Here is a 21,788-nt window from a genome sequence, read left to right as displayed (position 1 = left end):
TCGAGTGCCCGTCAAGAGGTTCCCAAACAAGATAATCCCTTTGTTAGTCGAGTTATAATGGCATCAGAGACTTCTATTATTTTCTGTTTCACAGCAGCTGCGATGTTTAAGTTTCGTATTTCAAAGTTAATGTTGCTTTAATTTCTCTTGCACTATCTTGTTGCAATAAAGTCGCTATTAACAGTTTATTGTGTATTTTAAATACACTTTAAGTGAAAAAAGTGAAAGATCTACGCGATACGGGCCGAGTGTGTCATCGTTTTGACATCAAGTGGGGACTTGGCAAAAAACAACGGAAGTTTTACGAAAGATGATAAAATAAAATTCTAATATTTGCTTGTTATATTGTGATTATTTCTATCTTCTTATCAAAGTAAGATACGTGTAAATAACAGATTCGGTAAAAGCCAAGTAAGTGAATGAATTTCGTTTAAAATACGCTAAAAATATATTAAAAAAAATACTAAACAAAACATTATTTACTAATTGAAAGCTTATGTTATAATATAAATCTATTGACCTATATATATACATTCATGGAAAATTGGGAACATAGCAGCCATAATAGAAAACATCTTAAGTTGTCTTTAGATCTCTTGTTAAAAGGAGGACCAAAAATCAGTGTTTGTTTATATGATCTTAATCCAAAATAAAAAAAATGCGAGACGCAGAGATTTCAAACATACGCTACACATTTCGCAAAAATTTCTTTTCCAACACAAACTGCTCAAACGCAAATAGTTTTATATCAGTTTGCTTAACTGAACACACAAGGAATCTAGAACTTTCAGATTCTAACCACAATTCCGAACTCACGGAAGAAAAATAAAATTCTGAAGACAAGTTAAATGGGATAGTCATGTTGGGAAGTGGCTGGCTGCGTCACGATTATTTTTTGCGGTCTCCACTTCACCTTTCTAATCTATTACTTTTTTCAACAACGGATTTAGGGCTCCATTAATACGTCTTCTTTAAGTACTTAAAAAGAACATCAGAATGCGTTTAATAAAAACTTACTGGTGTCATGTTCTAAAAAGCTGCACCACCGGTAAATAATTGATTATATTTCTCTAAAAATATTATTCAGTTTTACGCTATATATATTTTCTCTTTATTTTACAAAATAATATAATACAATATGTTACATTAGAAAACCGCTCTGGTTTGTATTAATGTAACCATAGCAGTCTTGTTTATGAGCGCGACAAATGCATGTTAAAGTAGTTTTTTTTAATTTAGAATTTATTTTGGTTAGTGTTAGGCTATCCCTATACATAACACCGTCTTATAAGCCGACGAATATTTTTTTTTTTGGAATTAGCAATGATGAAAAATCTACAGTTGCAATCTCTGTATTTTTAGAAAATACTGGGTCAGCGAGAGAAGCCTCTCCAAAAATTAAAGATTATTTGGAAGCACAGATGTTTAAATTTCCACCCTAAATTGGATATAATTGTAGTGCAAAGTTATCCGTTTATTTGACCTAGTTGCAATCTCTTGCCGCTTCAAAGTTTCTACTATTAATATTGCGGTTTCTTTTAGTATTGGACTATTCTATATTATTACTACTATTATTACGACTATAGATCGTACTTATTGTTTGGGCTGTCATATATAATTGTAGGTATAATTATCGCAATAAAAGACGCGATAAGGTTGCTATATGATACGTAACGTCTTTTATTCTCAGTTAGGTATCTTTTTATAAATTACGTGTACGCAAAATTAATACAACTTTTAATATAATACCAATAAATAAAAAATGTTTTTTCTATGTTAGCTTACGAACTTTTCAGCCCAACTAATAGAGCATTGAGACACCAGCCTGACTGGTTTAGATGTAGTGTACCTATATATATATATATATATATATATATATATATATATTGAAAACTATAAATCACCTTATGTACAGTCCAAGCTCATCGGTTTGAATTGAGATATGATATATTACTGAACAATTGTTGACAGGTATTTGAAGGCGAATTAATTATTTAATAATCCGTAATTCAATCAATTGTTTTATTAAATTTAAGCCTTTGAAATTCTCATGAAGAGAAATGCTACTTATTAGTATCAACAGTACTTAAACTCTCCACATACTTACTTCAAAGTTGAAGAAAACGAATCAAGGAGTTTTTAGATGACATCGTACCTTTTCTTATCTCGTTGAAGATTAGGTGCCAAGTCTCTTAGTGAAATTTCGGCGATATCTCTTAATTTTTTTACCAACCCTCACACTTTTTACGAGTTAAAGTGGGTCCGAAGTTATCTTGAGCAGACATCACAATTTTTTGCAGGCAGTCGACTTTTGGGGCTAATAAGTTAGAACTTTGTTTTAAAAAGTATCATTGCTAAAGAGGCTTTTTAAGCTCGCAAAAGATTTTAGACCTCTTTGAAATTAGAAAATCATAATTATTATTAATTAACCTTTCAGTATAAAATTGTGTCATACTTGTTTAAAAATAATAAAAGTACCTAACTAACAAACTAAATTTTAATTGAGAGACCCAGAGTAAACTGGTTGAGAAACAATTGCTACGGTAAGACACAAATCTACAATATCAATACATTTTATTATTATAAAGCCTTTATTGCTGACACCCAGTATAATATACTAACACTTATTTAAGCTACATAAAAACTAATTCTAATACATAAATAAAACTCAATCTTGACCTGCTTTGGCTAATCAGCGTGTCCTGTAAATAATGTACTTAAATCAGTGAATTATCATCAAAATCAGTCAATCCTTACCGTGTTTATCAGCAACCACTGCGACCACGCATAGCAAGAGCAGTGCGCTCCACGCCATGACTACTCAACGCCGTGCATCACCTAAAACAATAGAATGTTGAATGACCAATATTTGTCGAGGCTGGGCCAATGTTTGTACAACCATTATAAATTAGAGCTTTTTATTTGTTAAGTTAACAGGTACAAATGGTCTGAGCTAATTGAGTTTTACTTTACGAATTGTAGGGAAGCAAACAATGGGTAAATTAAATATATATTTTATTCAAAGGATTTAGTATGACTACTATTAAGGATTTTCAAAGTTATTTTGACTATAATATGTCTAGTTTAGTTAGAATTTCAAAGATGAGGCTTGTATAGACAAACTTAGCTGGATAAATAAATTCGCAAGATGCATACATATATCGCTTGAAATAAACAAAGACAGAAAGAAATATATACTTAACTTTAATGAAAACGAAACTGTTTAAATATGCAATACTAGTGATGAATACGAGTAATTTTAAACACTAATAAAAGTTTAACATTTAAAAAAAAATTAGGACAATACTAATCTTATTTCTTAAGCCGTAACAATGCGGTTTGGTTAGCAACTGCGTAACAAATTAGTCCCTTTCGAGTAAATAAAAAACAAAGAAATTTGAAAAAGAAATATGCCCTCGAAATAATAGAACAGAGGCTAATGGATTCAGCGAGCGTGAAATTTTAGATAAATCTCAGTTTTTATTTGGAACCGCTTTCAAAAAGAACAACATTGAATCTCGACTTGTATTAATTCAAAAAAGTTTTTAAAGGGTGACAAAAAGAGTCGAGTTTAGTCAAATGTGTTTTTGATCTCTCAAACCCTATAACTGATTTTAATAGAGAAAAATATATAATAAACAATTCTTACTTCAAGTCTTAGAAAGCTGGACAAATTTTATAATATACGTCCTGATGAACTATTAACATAAATCTAACAGATTACAATATCACCAATTTAGTTCCTTTATTTTACTTATAATAATATTATACAACATAAATTACCAGCAAATCGATATACTTAATGTGACTAAAAATTCTTAAAAAAATATTTAAAAAACTCAGGTATCTTTTACTAATAATGGCTTTGTTTGTTCCTTCATATTAAATATATTTTTTAATCTACCAATCAATTACAACTGTGATTTGTAAATCTGTGCTTTATGTTTCTGTTTCAATATTGTTCGATATTGTTTAGTGATTAGCTGTAGGAATACTTAAATAAATAAAATAAAATAAAAAATAACGTAATTTCTGCATGTTTCTAACGAATACATAAATATAGCTAAACTACTGTTACGCAATGATGAAAGCGATGAAGGCTGTTTTTAGTTTGTATAATACAGTTTTTAGGCATATAAGAATTTGCGATCAAAAAGAGAAAAATACGATCTTTCTAGAACTGTACTTATTTTATATTATAATTAGCGTGTTAATCACTCGTCATAAGTGGGTCATTCAAGCCGTGTGAGGTCTAACAAGGTGTCAGATAACCGCACAGTAGCGTTTAAGAGCTATAACATCATCTGATAGGAAGATAAGACCCAAGATTAATGTATTAAAGCATATTACGGGTGATTTATACAGCTCTTTTGAAGATGACGACATTATCTAACATATACAAATAAAGTCATTAACGCAACGATGTACGTATAAAATTATGTTTTGTAGTTTGAATCAATGAAACCAGAATAATAATTACAGAAATATAAAATTGGTGACATGCAGATTTTTGCATGTTTCATCTACACAATGAGAAAACAATCTGAAGATATTGGGGCGTGACAATTGACTATTGTGGGTGAATCTAACCCAAGGGTTGACCAAGACTTAGCAAGGGCAGTTGGTGAGGAAAAATTTAGATTTATGGGATTATCTGTTGCACGCGGTAGCCTCTATGACAGCACTGCTCTCAATATATCAGACATCAAATATTCAAGGTAAGTTAACGTTTAACTCCTGCCCGTTTGCCTGTGCCCTGTTCTATAAAAAAAGTTTCGTTTATATACATCGAACGTATACACAACACACATATGAAAGTATTCAATGTACTTTGTTATAACTATTTATATCGTACAAAAGGCTTTTAATGCGCTACCTGAAAGCTCTTAAAGCGTTTAACTGTAAACCCACAATTTACGTAACTTTCCCGTCATTAGTTGGAGTTATGTACACAACGGAATTACTGAGCAAACCTATCGGTTACTCGCCTTTTATGGCCTGCGAAATTTGATCAGATAATTTTAACAATAGGCGACGATTTAAATAAGGAAAGATAAATTGTTTACCTTAAGGCATTAAATTGTATAAATCCTTAATATCTTTAGTTTATTCGTATACATTGACTTCTCTGGTGTTATTCTATCTCTATCTCTTTTAGCACGGGTTTTCTGGCAGAGATTTTAAGCGATAGAGCGGCACTCATTACCGAGTTTTATGTAAATAATGATTATTACAATTAAATTTGAACAGATATTAACACGAGTTTGTCTGTTTCTTGGTTATACCCATTTTAAAAGTTTTAATGTGTTTAATGTGTAAATGTTAGAATATATAGTTGGTCATTGGCTCTTAGTTAATGTATGAATCTATAAAAAAGTGGAGTTGGAGTTTCTTGATTCTTCTCCATATGAAAGTACCCTTAACATTCTATAATGTCAAATTTAATGAAATTATCCCTGTGTTTCATCGAAGTTATATGATAGAGCGTATAATAAAACAATAATTATTTCATGCGATTAATACAGTGCAGAATTTTGCCAAACTAGCGTTTGTTATCAACATATGCAAGCAAAGAGTACTCGAAAGAATTTAACACTATCGCACGTGTAATTAGTGTTGCACCAACATAGAGTATAAGTTTTGTAGTATGTTATATACATATTATATATATATAAGTGGCTTTACCGAAAACGGGTTAATACTGCACAACACAGAGTAATATAAATAAGAATAACTAACGTAGACTAAAACTACAATAACAAAACTCACACTCTCATTTGATATGTAATTTTTACAACTGTTGAATTAATGTTGCATAATTATTATAGTGTATATATAGACACAATTCATAATCTTAAAGTATATAGCTAATATCCGTAGCTTCTTCAACCATAACTTAATATTTAAATAAACCATAACTTAATATTTAAATAAACACATTAATTATTGGAGTACTGAACAAAAATCTGTTTACAAACATTTTCATAGATACATGGCCAGGGACCTAATTATAATTAAATAACTAAAAGCAATGTTTCTCCATGAAAGTTGTGTACCAGATTTGTAACTGAACAAATGTGTAAAAAAATATACTTTATATATGCAATATCTCATATCCTCTGCTATTACAATTTCATAGCTGATAGATCAAAGGAGTCGACAATAACAGTTTATAAAATTCCTTACGAGTATAAAATAACATTGTAACATCAAAGTGCAATCAACCCATTATGAATCTAATTGTGTTTCTGTGTTCCTTGTATCAGTTCGAAAATGTCATAGGAAAATGTATACCATAATATGGAAATTAAAAATATTATATGCCTTCGATATCGAAATATTTTGTGAGTGTAATTTTTTTTAGTTTCTTGTACCAGATTTTGTTTGTTAGGTATTGAGTTAGATATTATTACATTAGCGATATTAATATTGCAATCACTACCGAGTAATTACGCCTTGGCTTTTGTGTAGAATATCTACGACTAATTTTAAGACAGATATTTGAGAAATGTCAATATAATAACAGTCACCGCCTTGTAAACGTTATACCTAGACCTCGTTTTAGGAAATCGCGTTATTGGGATATCCTCGTAAAACGGTTGCTTTGAACAAATCAAAAACTAGGAACAAGAATTTATTTACTTTAATTTTTTAACACAATTGAAACCTGACTAATCATTTTTATAAAATAAATTTATATTGAAAAATCTTCGCGTTATTACTATACTTTAGTACATTTTCAAACTCATGGTATAAATACGTTATGAAAACGATACTGATTATAATTTGAATAACGCAGTATAAATGTATTCTTTACGTACGCATTGCTTAAATCACCCAGAATGTGCTAAGTGACAAGTGGTTTTAATTCAAATATAAAATACTCAAGTAACAAAGACTGCAACTAGCATGTCATTCCGCCGTTTGTCGGACGAAACGGAACGGAATAGCACCTATTAAAAAGCTAAACATAGCGCCACTTCAAAGACCACCATTCAACGGTAAACTATTGTGATGGGAGCTCTCAAATCAGATAAAAAGGCTATATAAAAAATGCCTAAATAGGTTAATGTCATGTACAACTCGTCACGGAGAGATGGGCGGCGATAGAACTAATAATTTTGTAAGTTTACGTGGCGTAGGGCCTCGTTAGTGGCGAAAGCGTCTTCAAAATAATGACAATAGATGTGTTCAATGATAGGTATACTGGGTAAAATTTACAATTCAGTACCTCGATTTTGAGGTCTTAGGGGGAGGGGAGGGGGGGGGGGGGGGGGGGTGGAGGGTATACTTATCACCCCCAACCAATTTCAAGCACCAGAAACAGTAATTTCAATAAAAAAAATAAAAAAACCAAAACATATATACCTAACATTAACCGGACCCATCGTCCTCAAAGTCATCCACATAAGCCGGTCGTTTACCAAGCATAGTTCAAAAGTTTCAAAAAAATGCAAATTAAATAACGCACATTCACAAAAAAACAAAAGAAATGTAAAAAGTAGCGGATTTTTAACGGCTAATCCGTACTGTAACACTAACACACTCTTCTGGCAAAATCCAAATTCGAAATGGCCGATTGCGTTTAAAAAATGAATAGGGATGTAAAAAATATCGATTTTTAAAAAGTCGAATTTAGAGCGCGATTTAAATATTCGATGAAAATCTTCCACTTTCCATTATTATTTAAATTAAATATTAATATACTAACTTAACCTAACTGAACCAGATAATAATTCGTTTTTTGAACAGTTATTTAAATTAAATATTAATATACTAACTTAACCTAATTGTACTAGATAATAATTGGTTTTTTGAACAGTTATTTAAATTAAATATTAATATACCAACCTAACCTAGCCGAACTATATAACAATTCGGCTTTTGAACGGCTCCGGCGCGAAGGAAGAGCAGCCCCCACCCGCTGTACCAAAGAACAGGCATTTCATGCCTGTCCTTTGGCACGTAGCGGGTGGGGGCTGCTCTTCCTTCGCGCCGGAGCCGTTCAAAAGCCGACAGTCAAGACCGGACCACGTGGATAGTGGGGTGCTCTGATAATTCTAATTAGGAATTCGGCTTTTGAACGGCTCCGGCGCGAAGGAAGAGCAGCCCCCACCCGCTGTACCAAAGAACAGGCATTTCATGCCTGTCCTTTGGCACGTAGCGGGTGGGGGCTGCTCTTCCTTCGCGCCGGAGCCGTTCAAAAGCCGACAGACAAGACCGGACCACGTGGAAAGTGGGGTGCTCTGATTCGGTTTTGGGTGATTTTTGAATATAAAATTTAGAAAATAAAGTAAACACTTTATTGTAGTAAAAATTAGCTTTATAAGCTGTAGGAATAAAAAATAAATTCTTTATTATCATCGATTTTTAGTAAGAAATAGCTTTAATGTAGTAGAAATAAAAAAAAACAATTCTTTATTATCATCATCGATTTTTCATACTAAAAACAATCGATTAATTTTATGCAAAATGTCACATCTCTAGTAAATCTCTAGTAACCAATAGAAAAGTAATAAATGCAACCAATAGAAAGGTATTGATTGGGTAACCAATAGAAAAGTTCGAAAGTTAAAATGGCGGATTGTTTACAAATTTGTAATGTTGCACAAAACATCAAAAAGTGTTTTTAAATATTTAATTAGTGTAAATTACAACTCAGATACCAAAAATGACTCCAAATGTCACGGAAGTGTTCAAATCAAGGCCCCCGAGACCCTATCCAGGGGTCTGAATAAGCAAATTCAAGGTAAATAGAAAAGTTTACAATGGCGGATTGTTTACAAATTTCTAATATTGCACAAAATTTCGAAAAAATTTTTAAATATTTAATTTATTTTAAACTACAACTTAAGCAGCAAAAATTACTCCAAATCTCACGGAGGTTTTCGAATCAAGATCCCCCGAGACTCCTACACACTCAGTTTAATCACAATCAAGGTATTGAATATAAGATCCAACCCGACAAATGTTATGGAACCAAGAGTTCTAAATTTGAAAAGTTTAACAATAAATCTACTAATGAGATTCGCATATCTAAATATGGACATATCTATGATCTATGAATTGGTAAACAAAAAGCCTACTTAAACTTAACCATTTAATTATAAGGATAAGAATAATAGTCGCAGTACCTTAATAATAACATACATTTAATATTCTATTTAGCTACACTTCGTTCTAATATGTAATCTTATCACTTATCAAGGCAAAAAATCAACAGTTTATAACCAATTACGAGTAATTAATCGTAGCTGATTGATCACCTATTGACTTATCTTGTAGAACTTTATATGGACAACAACCGGCTTCCAAGTGTGGACCAACTTTCTATGTTTCTTATACTAATTCGGAAGTACAAATCTTAAGAGTAAAAAGTATTGAAATGTAGTTAAGTGTTTTTTATTTAGCATTTAATACGTACTTAATTAATAATGCGTATATTGTATGCACAATGTCTGATGAATTCAACTTATTAATACCGCACATACGTAATGATCAATTTAGTATGGATTATTAATCTTTCAGGTTAGAATTTAAAATCCATTATTGCCAAATTATAGCGGAAAGAGCGGGAATGTGTTGTGTTTGAACTTAGTCGAATATACTAATACATCAACATTACATTACATTACATGTAGATAGGTTATCATAGCGAAATTTATTGCATTTATCACTCAAGAAACTCAGACAACTGTTATTTGATTGCCTTAGCTTAAAACAAAAAAAGGCAGTCAATAAAATCCTATAAAAACTTAACGAGGCGCTAATATGACGTAAAAATTGTAACTTACACTTTAAAAACCGAAATCCAAAACCACTAACACCATTAATTATGTTCACATCACTTTATCAAAGTTTCACTATACACAAATAAGAATACACAATCGCGTGTTCGTTAAATTGGGAGCGGAGTAAGAACCGTCATTCGCGGCGTCGCGTCTCAACTGAACTAAACACAGACTACAGAGACCGGGGGAATGGGGAACGAACAGGACGGGAGGGGAACTCCAACCGAGAAGATAACTTTTGATCTTTTTGGTGCTATAGAAGATTTTAATGACACACTCGCATCTGGATGGTTTGAAAAAGCGCACTAAGTGTTAATGCATGTCAAGGGCTTAGTAGAAATGACGTGTTAGAAAAAGTGATAGTGGGTTTGCGGGTGACATTTTTATAAATAGACCAATATTAGGTTGGGACAAAAAGTGGGATTGATTGCGGACGTTTTACGAGAAAGATTCTAAATTGTTCTTAATGACTAAAATACAAAGCTTTGGCGTCTTGAGAGAGAAATAAAAAAGTTTTTCCGTAAATCCTTCATTACATTAATGATCTTTGTCATTTTAATAAAATATATTACATATATTTTATATTCATCTATTTTTGTATTGTGCTGTGAATCTTCATATGAATAAAAAAAAATATTATGGTAATAAGATAAAACTTGGCCCATATGTGCGTATGTGTCAATACTTAAGTACTAGAACTTAGATAATCTGTGGCAAGGATGTACAAAATGTACTACTAGTCTACCACATAGTGCTTTAGTAACTATGGCAGATACTCGTAGCATCTGTGACTAATAATAATTAGGATGCTGTGGCCGCACGCCATAACTTGACAATTGACTTACAAAACTTTTTACATGCCTAATTAATAAAGTATTTATCACTAAATTTTATTACTTATATAATATATCTGTTAAATATTCCATAACTTCAAGGGAAATTCATTAGATTTTATTTTGTTACAGTTATAGGTACAAGTGTAGGTATATTTGTCAGGCTTTTACATCATTATAAATTAACCGACTAATCTTAAATTGTTGGGACGTTCATTACGCAACTCTTATTTTTAATCACCTCTCAATCAGATGAAGTTATCGCCATGGAGACTAGAGATGGCGCTCTCTGTACAACGAGATTTTGATTGTAAAGCGGCCATGCGGCAAACTAAAGAATAATCTAGAATTACCTTATATTATAGCATATGTATGGGATATTCTGATCTTTCCAAAATCGTCGAGGCAGACGTCTAAGATATTACGCAAGTCTTTTTTGTGATGGTCCCGCATATGTCAGGGGTACAAAAGGCCGCAGCAGGTACAAAGGGCCCATCCTCGCTCAAATTACAATTTAGTCCTAGGGTTGCCAACATTTTTGAAACATCTGACGATTAAAAAATATAATATACATAGTTCAACATCTATAAACTTCTTTATCAGTTCACAAATTACAAATATATAAAAAAATTAAATAATGTCCATCCTTCCAGCAATTCCAATAAAATTGTGCTTTCTTTCTTTCATTGTTTTAATAACGATCTTGTATTTTTAACAATAATATTATTACATTCTTCAACGTAACTTTCTCAGTATCTTAAGATAACTATTGATTTTGAAGAAAATATTGTTATCTTTTAACAAGACTATAAAAGAAGCTGAAACTTCGATACTTTATCCAATATAAACAATTGTTTAAATTTATTAGATTTCCTAACAAGTGTTCTAAATAGAATTATAATACAAATTAATCATATTTACACGACTTTTTTGTATCACAACTCGATTTTCACTTTCAACCAGCTTTTGTACAAGTTCGTTTTCGTATAAGTAGTTGTGTGTAAAGTATATTAAATATCTTTAAATGCAACGTCCAGTCTTCAGAGTCCTGAGCCAACTCTGTATCTTCCAATATACCGACCTCAATAAGGAGTTTTTGTACCATGCTATCTCTTGATTTCGACATCAGTGCTACGGATATTGAGAGAACTACAACAAAATTGCATATAAAAACTTTGGTATCGCTTTAAGAAGTTGTGAAAGTACTAAGTACGGACTCTGACCTGGGGTAATTTCGGTAAACAATAATTATTTCTTAATGTAAGCTTAAGGCCTTACAAAAAAGGATGCAATTCATTGTACAAATATAACGCGTCTGAAAAGTACAGGTTCTGCAGAATTCAACGTATAAAACAAAGAACTTTGTAGTTTTGTGATATGTTAATTTTTGGCAAAACTGGCAACCCTATCAACTGACGCGATCATTCAAGAACTCAAAAAATTTACAAATGCATTGTGTTAATGTAACAATGACACAAAAAGCTTCTGTATGATTCTCATACGTAATAAGAGATCGATCATTATCGATGGGTGTAACGTGAGAGCCTGGTTTGTAAGGCGTAAGTAGATTTATTGTGTAATAAGCCTCCTCAAAGATTACCTTCTATTCACACTATTCGAGTGCGATTAATTCAAACTTTATCCAACAATTGTTACATCATTGGCAACATCTGCACTGTTGCGGTAAAATTTCCAATATCTCCACGTGGTCAATACTAAGTCCTTTTCTTTCTTTAATAATATATAGTATAAATTTGTCGTAAAAATGCTGAACTACATGTATCATACATATAATTTATTAATAAACTTATCGATATTTCTACTGAGGTTAGCGTCAATTGGCGCCAATGAAATACGTCACACGGTCACAGAATACAGCTAGATTATAAAAATAAATTATATCCACAGAGTAGCTGTCAGATACTACACTTTTTGTTGTTGTTGTTTTCATTAGCGAGATGTATAACTTAATTAAATTTATTGTATAATTGAATTATATTACTAAGACCTATAATTTGAAATATATATTTAGAAAATTTAAATATTTTATTATAAAATATAGACACAGTTTTTATAGGTATTAATCATAACTCTCGTTTGACACCTTGTAGTTTACCGTCATCTGTCACCACTTGCTATCATGGCGTTTGGGTAAAAAATGTGTGAAGATAGCGGTCTCTATACTTGTAGCAAGTGTAGCAAAAACTCGAGCATTTTATGTGCACCTGTCATAGACTATAGTATAGTGTACAGTTATCGTAAAAATTACAACTGTCAATAATAACGTTTCAACGTATAGTCCAATAGTAATTTTAAAAGACATCATTAGTGCTTTTATATTAAAAAAGTATTAATAGAAGTAAAATACAGAAATTGTATGGAATACGTTATCTATGACTGCTAATAATATTACATATATTACTAATAACACCACTCAATTTTTATATGAAGAACTTTGTTTGGTTGAACATTGTTCGCATTTAGAAATAAACGAAAGTATGGAACTATACGAACATACATCGTTTTAAAGGAATTTGTTGTTTAGTTTTGATACAAAGATTACTGCCAAATTATACTACATATTGATGTTTTTTAAATATTTTACGAAACTATAGTAATCTTCAACAAACGGTCAGCGTCATTCTATTGTTTTTTAAAGTAATTTAGACGAAAGTTTCTATAATATAACTGAAATCATGCTATTCGTTAAAGTTTTATGCAACGCATCTGACGATTTCATAAAAAATATGATAAATATGACAAAGGCTGTGCCCTTCTTTGGAAAGGATGAATATTTATAATGGCGGGGGTACATTTTTATCGAAGGGACGTTTTACCTGTTTTGGAATTCGGTTTTAAAGAAACAAAAACTCGGTTTCATTAGAGGGTTAAATTAGAATGATCTACCTTACCAAATTTGGTACTAAATGTAGTTTAAATTTCAAATCGATTGTTTTCTCTCTAGTTGGTATTCAGTTATGCAGGAGTCAAATAAAATTACGATGCGTCCTGGCCTTTTAGCGGTGGTGCCATCCGCCGGTTTCAAAGAATATAATAGGTAGTAAAATGTACTCCTATTTCACCTGTCATGCCTATGAGATTGATTCGGAACATATTTCAATATAACATCGTAATTGACACATGTATATGTACCTAACACGAAACAATAATTATTTCCCTAAGAACAGAAATCAAAACTGTTTCGTACTACAAAGAAACAGATACGAAAAAATAGAGCTAAAAATATATTCACGATTGTTCATATCTACAGATAAAATTAACGTACAATTACACGTAAGGAGAATTTTAATTGATTAAATTATGACATATCGATTACAGGCAACGTCTTTATCGAGCCCAGTCATCAGCGCAGCCTTCGGCCCTTAGTGATCACCTTACGCGATAATAATTCGTTTTATTGTGTCTGATTTTTAGTTCGGTGTTTCTCACGTCATGCATTTTATTCCAATTCTAAATTTAAATTGATTATGTCCTTGTGTTTCCAAACGAATTCGTTGTGTTGCTAGAATAAAAAGTAATTATAATAAAATACTTGTAGTGAAGTTAATAAAACCTATCAAATGTCTTTTTGACATGAACCTCCTTCGGAGTTTTTTTGGTTAACGATAACGTTTAGTTAAAAATTTCCCTTAAAAAAAAACATTTTTATTAAAAATCTAATTCGTAATTTAAAACACTGGATGCCCCGCTATCGATTGTATTTTATGATTTTTTCATTTCCACTTGGGAGCGAACGTACCTACTAACATTCAAGACGAAGATTCTTCGTAGAGTCTTTGTCCCTATTTGCGACGACGGTGTTTGGGGTAATCGTAACTATAAAGTACTTTGTAACACTATTGATGACGCAAACATCGTCCAAATCATAAAATGCAACTCAAGGGATTAGGAGTGGGACACGTGCACCCGATACCGGACGACAGAAACTCAAGGTCCTGACTGAACGCCCGATACACGGAGACTGCGTTGGTAGAATGGAGCTGTTCTGAGGACCTGGAAACAATAGGGGATTGAAGTTGGACGCAAGAAACTCTAAATAGCTTGCGATGGAGAAATATACCTCAGGAAGCTAACAAGGGGCTGTATAGCCATTGATGATGAGTTATGGTAAGAGACGTTTATTTTACTGGCATATCATAAAATTTGCCTATACCTAAAAAACTAATTTAAGCGTACAACCAACCAGGCTCTAGAAGATAACCAATACTTATATGGATTTGTATTCGTTTTTACAACTAACCTGGAAGCGCAATTAGAGAATTATCACAAAAAAATTGAAATCTCTCGTTAAACCTGCTCCAACTTAGCGATTAAAAAGAGTGGCGGAGAATTTCTTGCCAGTTCCTATTGCCCGCTCTACGACCTTGACTTGCGTACTGATTGTAAATGTAAATGCAGAATTAATTTAACTTTTTCCTTACGTTCATAACTATGCTCGTTTACCTATATAAATAAAGTTATTTTTACTATTAACTCTAGAACTTTTGGGTAATCAAATCGTTAAGAGACCGGACCGATAAAGATTTGGCTTTTGAATATAAGAAACGCATGTTTGTTTGCCTTTAGCCTCGTGCAATGTATTAGCTAGGAACGAAAATAGAGAAGTCCCTAATGTGTATTCAAACAATTCTCCAACGTGGTCGGGGCACAAAAAATATACAAGTTTTTTTCATATCCCAACTTTACGTGGGTTGTGGTACCTTTTTATTTTTAGGGACATTGATTGATTGAACCTTATGGCACGTTTGAGAACTTGGGGTATTGTTTTTTATAACTATCCGATATCTGTCTAAATTTATTGTGTCTTCATTTAGTTAATTATGGTGCGATAAATAAAAATTTCAAAGATCTTTTGATGGGATTAATTAAAATAGTTTTAAAAACGACGCGAACGAAATTGGACTTTTAACTTTTGGATATTTTGTGCGGAGCGAGTTTTTGCTTTAAAACTACGGAGGATTATTTTGACGTTGAGATTTTTAACTACAATTTTATTTTACGGAAATTGCGTGTTCAATACGGAAAGAATGCTATTTTCAACAGAACGCTTTGTTGGTAATACAATTTTACATCAATTTCCTTCATATGACAATATGTCTGTTTTAAGTATATATATACTTAGTATAAACACGTATATACTATACTATACGTATATTACGTAGTAAGTATAGTATATACTATGCTATACTGTACTAGTAAGTACGTATACAATTTAACTTACGTTACTACGTATAAGAGTCTTATGTCTTTGAGAAAAACAAATTACTTTCCCAACTATAGTGGCATTCTATTAAAGATAACTGTTAATAAAATAAATATATCTAATAACATATGAACAATATAAACAAACTATAAAAATATCACTGCGCAGTACTATTAATTGAACAATGATTTTTTCTCCTTGTCTTTTTAACCAATTCCTTAAAACAAATTTTCAGTAACGTTTCAAAACTTTATACCTTCACCAACAATATCCCAAGTCTCAACCTGTATATGCTGAAACGGAAAATATTCTTATTAAGCAATAATAGTTAAAATTATAAGTGTTACGTAGAAATTATTGTCAAGTGCCGTTAATATGTCAATTGTCACTTTTTTTTAAATGACCCTTTTTATTACTTATAATAAAGTGATAATGTTATTATAATGAAAATTGCATTCAAGCAACACAAAGTACAGTCTATATGTTAAATACATATCACCCTATGTAAATGCCCCCAAATGATTTGCATACCTCAAGAGGAAGAATTTGGAAGTCATCTTCCTGCATTTCACAACTGTTGATTTATTCTCAGCTTAATAAATCATAATCCGGAGCTGTCTGGCTTAGGGCTGACGCTTTATTTGTTTGAATGTGTTAGAGGCCGCACTGCAACTAAATCGCGACGTTATTAAAAAAAATATAATACATATATAGATATATTTGATATCAGATTATTATTACGCTTAGTAATTGAAATCAATTGTTTTATATCTCTTCTCACAATCTCAATATACAAATAGGCAGTGTTTACTTACGGTATATTTGGTTTGTATTTATTTCTTGGTTCATCACATCATACATTATCATATGTACGATAAATATGACATATGACAATTATGGCATATAAAAAAAATATTTTTGACTTTTAAACCATTTTGGTTTTTGTTCACCAAAAGAAATACTAGTAAATGAGTGGATTTGCTATCAGATTGGCTCTTATATTTAAAAAAAATTGATATATATATTTACTTGAAAAAAAAAAGGTTTATATACAGTTATTTACATACAGTTTTTGGTGCCGCGGATTTGCGGTTTCGTCGCGGTTAAAAAATACCACAGTGCGGTTGCTCTTTAGACATGACGGTTTATTTGACATCTAAATGTCTTAAACAAGTCTGTTTATAAACTGTTTTGCTCTCTTTTCATGCGGAAATCTTTGATTTGTGTCGGCTGAATGTAACGGGTATCATTTGTGAGGCGACAGTGAGTGTTATGATTGATTGTTTTTGGTTTTAAGTGTGAGTTCGGTTTTATAATTCCTGTTTTCAGTTTAATTAAGGTCACTCTCTTAGCAGTCCTAGTTACGAAAAGGGTTCATTACTTAAAAGAAATGTCTCTGAACAAAATATATCATTGGAATGGGCAATCAAGATGAAACCGCAGGTGATCTGAGTTATGTGCCAAGTGTGGTAACTTTATTTTTATATTTTGTAGACATTCACAAGATAAATTAAAAACAGACTATGCAACATTGTATGCCGATGATAATATTAACTAATTAGCTATAGGTAACCAAGTACTCTCATTAACTTCAACAAAAAAGACATACCTAGAAGGAAAAGAATGGATTGATTCTTAATTAAAATTATATACAAGTTCGCAAGTCAACTAGAGTGGATAAGAAACTTGCCGCCACTCTTCTTTATCGCTATAAATGTGTTTAATATTAAAAATATACTACAAAGAACGGGCCAAGGAGAAGAATGACAAGAGAAGGCCCTTAAACTAGCGTGGATAGAAGATGGAGGAGATATATGGATAGAGATATTTGGAAAACCTATTCTAATAACGAGTCTAAACGTATATTCAACATTTGTTAAGATTGGAAATAAACGGGATTTTTTACAGTATTTTTTTATTTTTATAAAACACTTATATAGTTGACTGCGGAAACTGAGTTCAGTTTCAGTTTGACGCTCATTAGGTCCATGTGCGTAATTATAAAACACTTTTGTATATTATTATTAGCCTCCCCCTGTTTCTTGATTGATACTTAAAAAAGTACGTATTTAAAAAAAAGTCTACCTGTGCTTTCAATATATTAATGTAACAATATTCGTTCACTGCATAAGACGCTATGGTGATGATAAAAATTCCTTTGCAAGCGATAAAATTTTTCACACCTCGCCCCATCTTAATTTATAAAGAACAAAATTGCATACGATTTTTATGATTAAATTTCGCAACGTTATTAAATTTTACACGCCGCTTTGTTCTTTAAATCTTAACACTCAAAGGGCGTTTTGCCGTGATATCACCTGTAACATGTAATTAAGATGTTATTACTGATGCTTTATCAGTTAAACGTTAATTGTGTATGCATATATATTGTGTATAATATTTTACGGTTAAAATAAGGCAAATTCATCAACTTTTTCAACGTATTAGTTTAGTAACGTTTTTTCTTAGTCGAGATGGAGTCATACTTCGTGTAATCTACTTACGGTAGTTATTTTTTATTAATCTCTGTATCTGAATAGCTTAAGACTTTTAATACCAAAAGTAAACGAATCAGCTTTATCTAACCACGGGTTAGTTTCAAAGAATATATTGACAAACGTAATATGTTCGTTACACTATAAAATTATTTTAAAATCTTCAACTGCATGTTGAAGTACTTAATGCAAATATATGAATTTTACATTTAAGTCTGACTTTTTTATGTGTTAATTTTGTTGTAAAAAAATATACGTTTGATTGTAAACATCCTTCGAGGTTTCTGAAGTCGGTTAAATTAGCAACGTATTAAACGTGAACTCGCAATTTCAGAAATAAGGTAAAACGCAAATGTCACTCGTCACCGCGAGCGCACACGACGTGAGCTTTAAAAGATCAACCGACCTGAATTACGAACAATAGGGCATAAAGCAAAGCACCACTATTATAAAAGCGTTTAATGTTCATTCGAAACTATTTCGAAACCTCCTGAAAATACTAGGTACTTATCTTTACACAATTACTTTACATTATTAAGTGTCTTTCATGAAATCCGCTGTTTTACTAGTAATTTTTGCCAAATAATAGAATAGAAACAGCAAAAAACATCAAAATTTGGAATTGTAATATATATCGATAATAAAAATATCGGTGATTATTTATTATAGATGTTTTTATGCCTATAATACGCCTATGAGAATCGGCTAAAAAGTGATAAGGTCAACCCAAAAAAAAATTTTTTTTAAACAAAATTGTTTTTTTGAACAATCACTTTCAACGTAAAATCCGCCACATAAATAAAAATATTTAGTTTTTCTTTAAATATTTTATGATTTTGCCAAATTAAAATGATCTCTTTTAAAGTATCTGCGTTTTGCTTTTTATTAATACAAATTTCTCTAATATCCTTTGCCTCGCTTATTATGAGTCAGCTAAATCTACACCGTAAATTCATTGTACAATTTATGTATTACCGAATTGATTGACGTGGAATAAGTGATACCTAGATTATCTTATGTTCCAAAATAAACGTATTTTATTTATTGACGTGACAACGTCTTATAAATTGGTTTGCCGGGTGACACTTCAAGAAACTGCGTTACGCTCCGCTCACGTTATGCGCTCACAATGAGAGCGAGTGAGAGGCACGCGTCCCTTCCACTCGGGCATGGTTAGCCCGCCTAAGAGCGAGAGAGACAGACATAAAAAGTGATTGAATATAATTCTTTGTATAAATAAATATTTTAAATTGTTACTATTATTTCATCCTTCTTCCTACTATACGAATGAATATTCAGATTAAAATTATTTTACCACTCAAAGTCGTTGTCACGTAAAACTTTTGCCCGTATACCGACTTTACAGGCAACCAAATTTTTTTTATTTTTATTATGCACAAAAGTGCAAATAATAAAAAAATTGAATTTCATTTGTTTTCAGTTCGTTCTTTCTAGTGAATAATGTAATAATAGTACATCATGCACTGGATATAAGAGCAAGTCAGTGTGGAAGCTGATGGGTGTGGATGCGAAATTGTCGGCCGCGGGGTTCGGACAAATAGCATCGTGAGCTCACCACACCGGTAGCACACGACGCCGCGGGGCGAGCCATTATGCTACGGACATTGGACCGTATATATCTACAATCTAGTGAAGTGAATCGTAATTTTATAAACAAAACAGAGCATTTTTTTAATAAAATATGGTTGTACACTTTAGTCATCATTTTTTTTTATTTCCTCTTACTAGGGGTGCCTAACAGAGATCGCTTTTTAGCGAAAAGGCATCTTGCATCCCTTATCATTTTTATGTATTGTGTTATTTTTTATTGCAACGAATTGTGAATAAAAAAAATTCAATTCTTAAAATTCTTCTGCTCGCAAGTCCGTCAGGCAATGTAAAGGTATATGGGCCGTCTTAACATTTATAGGTGATGCTTCTGCCATTTACCCACTGTTATTAAAAATAAATAAATGTGCTACTACTTACTAAGCGAGCCATGGTTTGAACTCCCTTCAAAACAAATTCTTCCGCCTTCTTTTCTTCTTTCTGCAATGGGGTGCATTATTTTGTATATTAATATAGAATATTGTATGTTTGCAACAAACTAAACCATTAGAATGCTATGTTATCCCTGAGTTAAATATATTCATATATATATGGAACACGTCTGCTCCACAGCTTAATACCGAGGCAGGGCTAGTTACAACCACAACAAACACACATTATACACTTAAAACTTTTTTTTTATAGAACAGGGGGCAAACGGGCAGGAGGCTCACCTGATGTTAAGTGATACCGCCGCCCATGGACACTCTCAATGCCAGAGGGCTCGCGAGTGCATTGCCGGCCTGTTAAGAATTGTTTATTAACTTACATCATTATTTTGTCTTTCCATAAGTTTTTGATTTTTATTATTATTACTTTGTATGTTTCGTTTGTAATGTCTATGTCTATAGATGTTCAGCTATGCGATGCCGGGACAGTAAAACCGTCTATAAACCAGAGAGTTCATATAAAAACTTGGCCTGTAAGTATTACATTTTAAAGTTGTGAAATCCTTATTATTTCCAATAAAAGAAAGATATAGGAAGAGTAACCTACTTCTTCTAAAGTAGATCGACTTTTCCACTTAAATTACTTGGAAGTTGACCGCAATAGATTGCGGTGGACTGCAACAGAAAATAACTTTTGCTCTTCCAAGCTAATTCAATTTCTAGTACAAAGTTTACAATTTACGAAATAAATCTCTCATAGTCAATTTATAATTGGAAAACACGTAAAAAACACATTTATAAATGAAATTAACACAGGATTTGCTTATTTGAATAAGATCACAGAACTTTAGTGATTTCTCTTCTCTGTTTCAAGCCACAAATCGCATGTATCACACATACGCACGCACAAGTATTAATTTATTCAATAAAATCATTGTTAAGTATTTATTGATGTACTTAGGCTAAATTATTTTGAAGAAATAAAGATAAACTTTAAGAGGGTGGTGGTTTGTGCCTGCCAGATATGATGGTTTATTGCAACTTATGTTTGTTGGATTTAAGATTTTATTAAAAGCACATACATACAAATATTAATTGCATGCGTATACAACATTTTTATGAGCAGTGTTAGTGGATTCAGTGTGCGATTCAGTCGTAGGTTCCATCTCGTAGGTCTCGTTTGGCAATCACCTATTAGATTGACTACTTATCATGAAACAGATACAAACATCTTAGGCCCCGACCTAACAAAGTTGTAACGCCATTGATTATTTTACATACTACTTGTTGCTACTTGATATATATAATAACATCCGAATAAATAAGGCGATATTCAAACTCTGCACCAAGAGTATTTTAATCACCATAAATATTCTAACCTAACCTATAGAAAACAAGCTATTAAGATAAATATACCGGAAATCGCAAACATCGAATAAGAGAATATT

The 21,788-nt window shown here is 31.9% G+C and overlaps 1 protein-coding gene across 2 annotated transcripts in view; it reads right to left on the bottom strand.

Moving 5' to 3' along the window:
• Positions 1 to 9,937, bottom strand: part of LOC110997900 (netrin receptor UNC5C) — a 72,069-nt gene extending 62,132 nt beyond the window's left edge. For both annotated transcript variants that reach the window (XM_045632398.1, XM_045632399.1), the window contains exons 1-2: positions 9,795 to 9,937; positions 2,758 to 2,838 (exon numbers count right to left, since the gene is read on the bottom strand). In XM_045632398.1, the coding sequence (XP_045488354.1) occupies positions 2,758 to 2,815 (58 nt within the window). In that variant the 5' untranslated portion in view covers positions 2,816 to 2,838; positions 9,795 to 9,937. The remainder of the gene's footprint in view (positions 1 to 2,757; positions 2,839 to 9,794) is intronic.
• Between the last annotated feature and the right edge of the window lie 11,851 nt (positions 9,938 to 21,788).

Source organism: Pieris rapae, chromosome 19 (assembly GCF_905147795.1).
Source record: "Pieris rapae chromosome 19, ilPieRapa1.1, whole genome shotgun sequence".
NCBI lineage: Eukaryota > Metazoa > Arthropoda > Insecta > Lepidoptera > Pieridae > Pieris > Pieris rapae.
The sequence above is the reverse complement of the archived record's forward strand: the minus strand, read 5'-3'. Positions and strand labels throughout refer to the sequence as shown.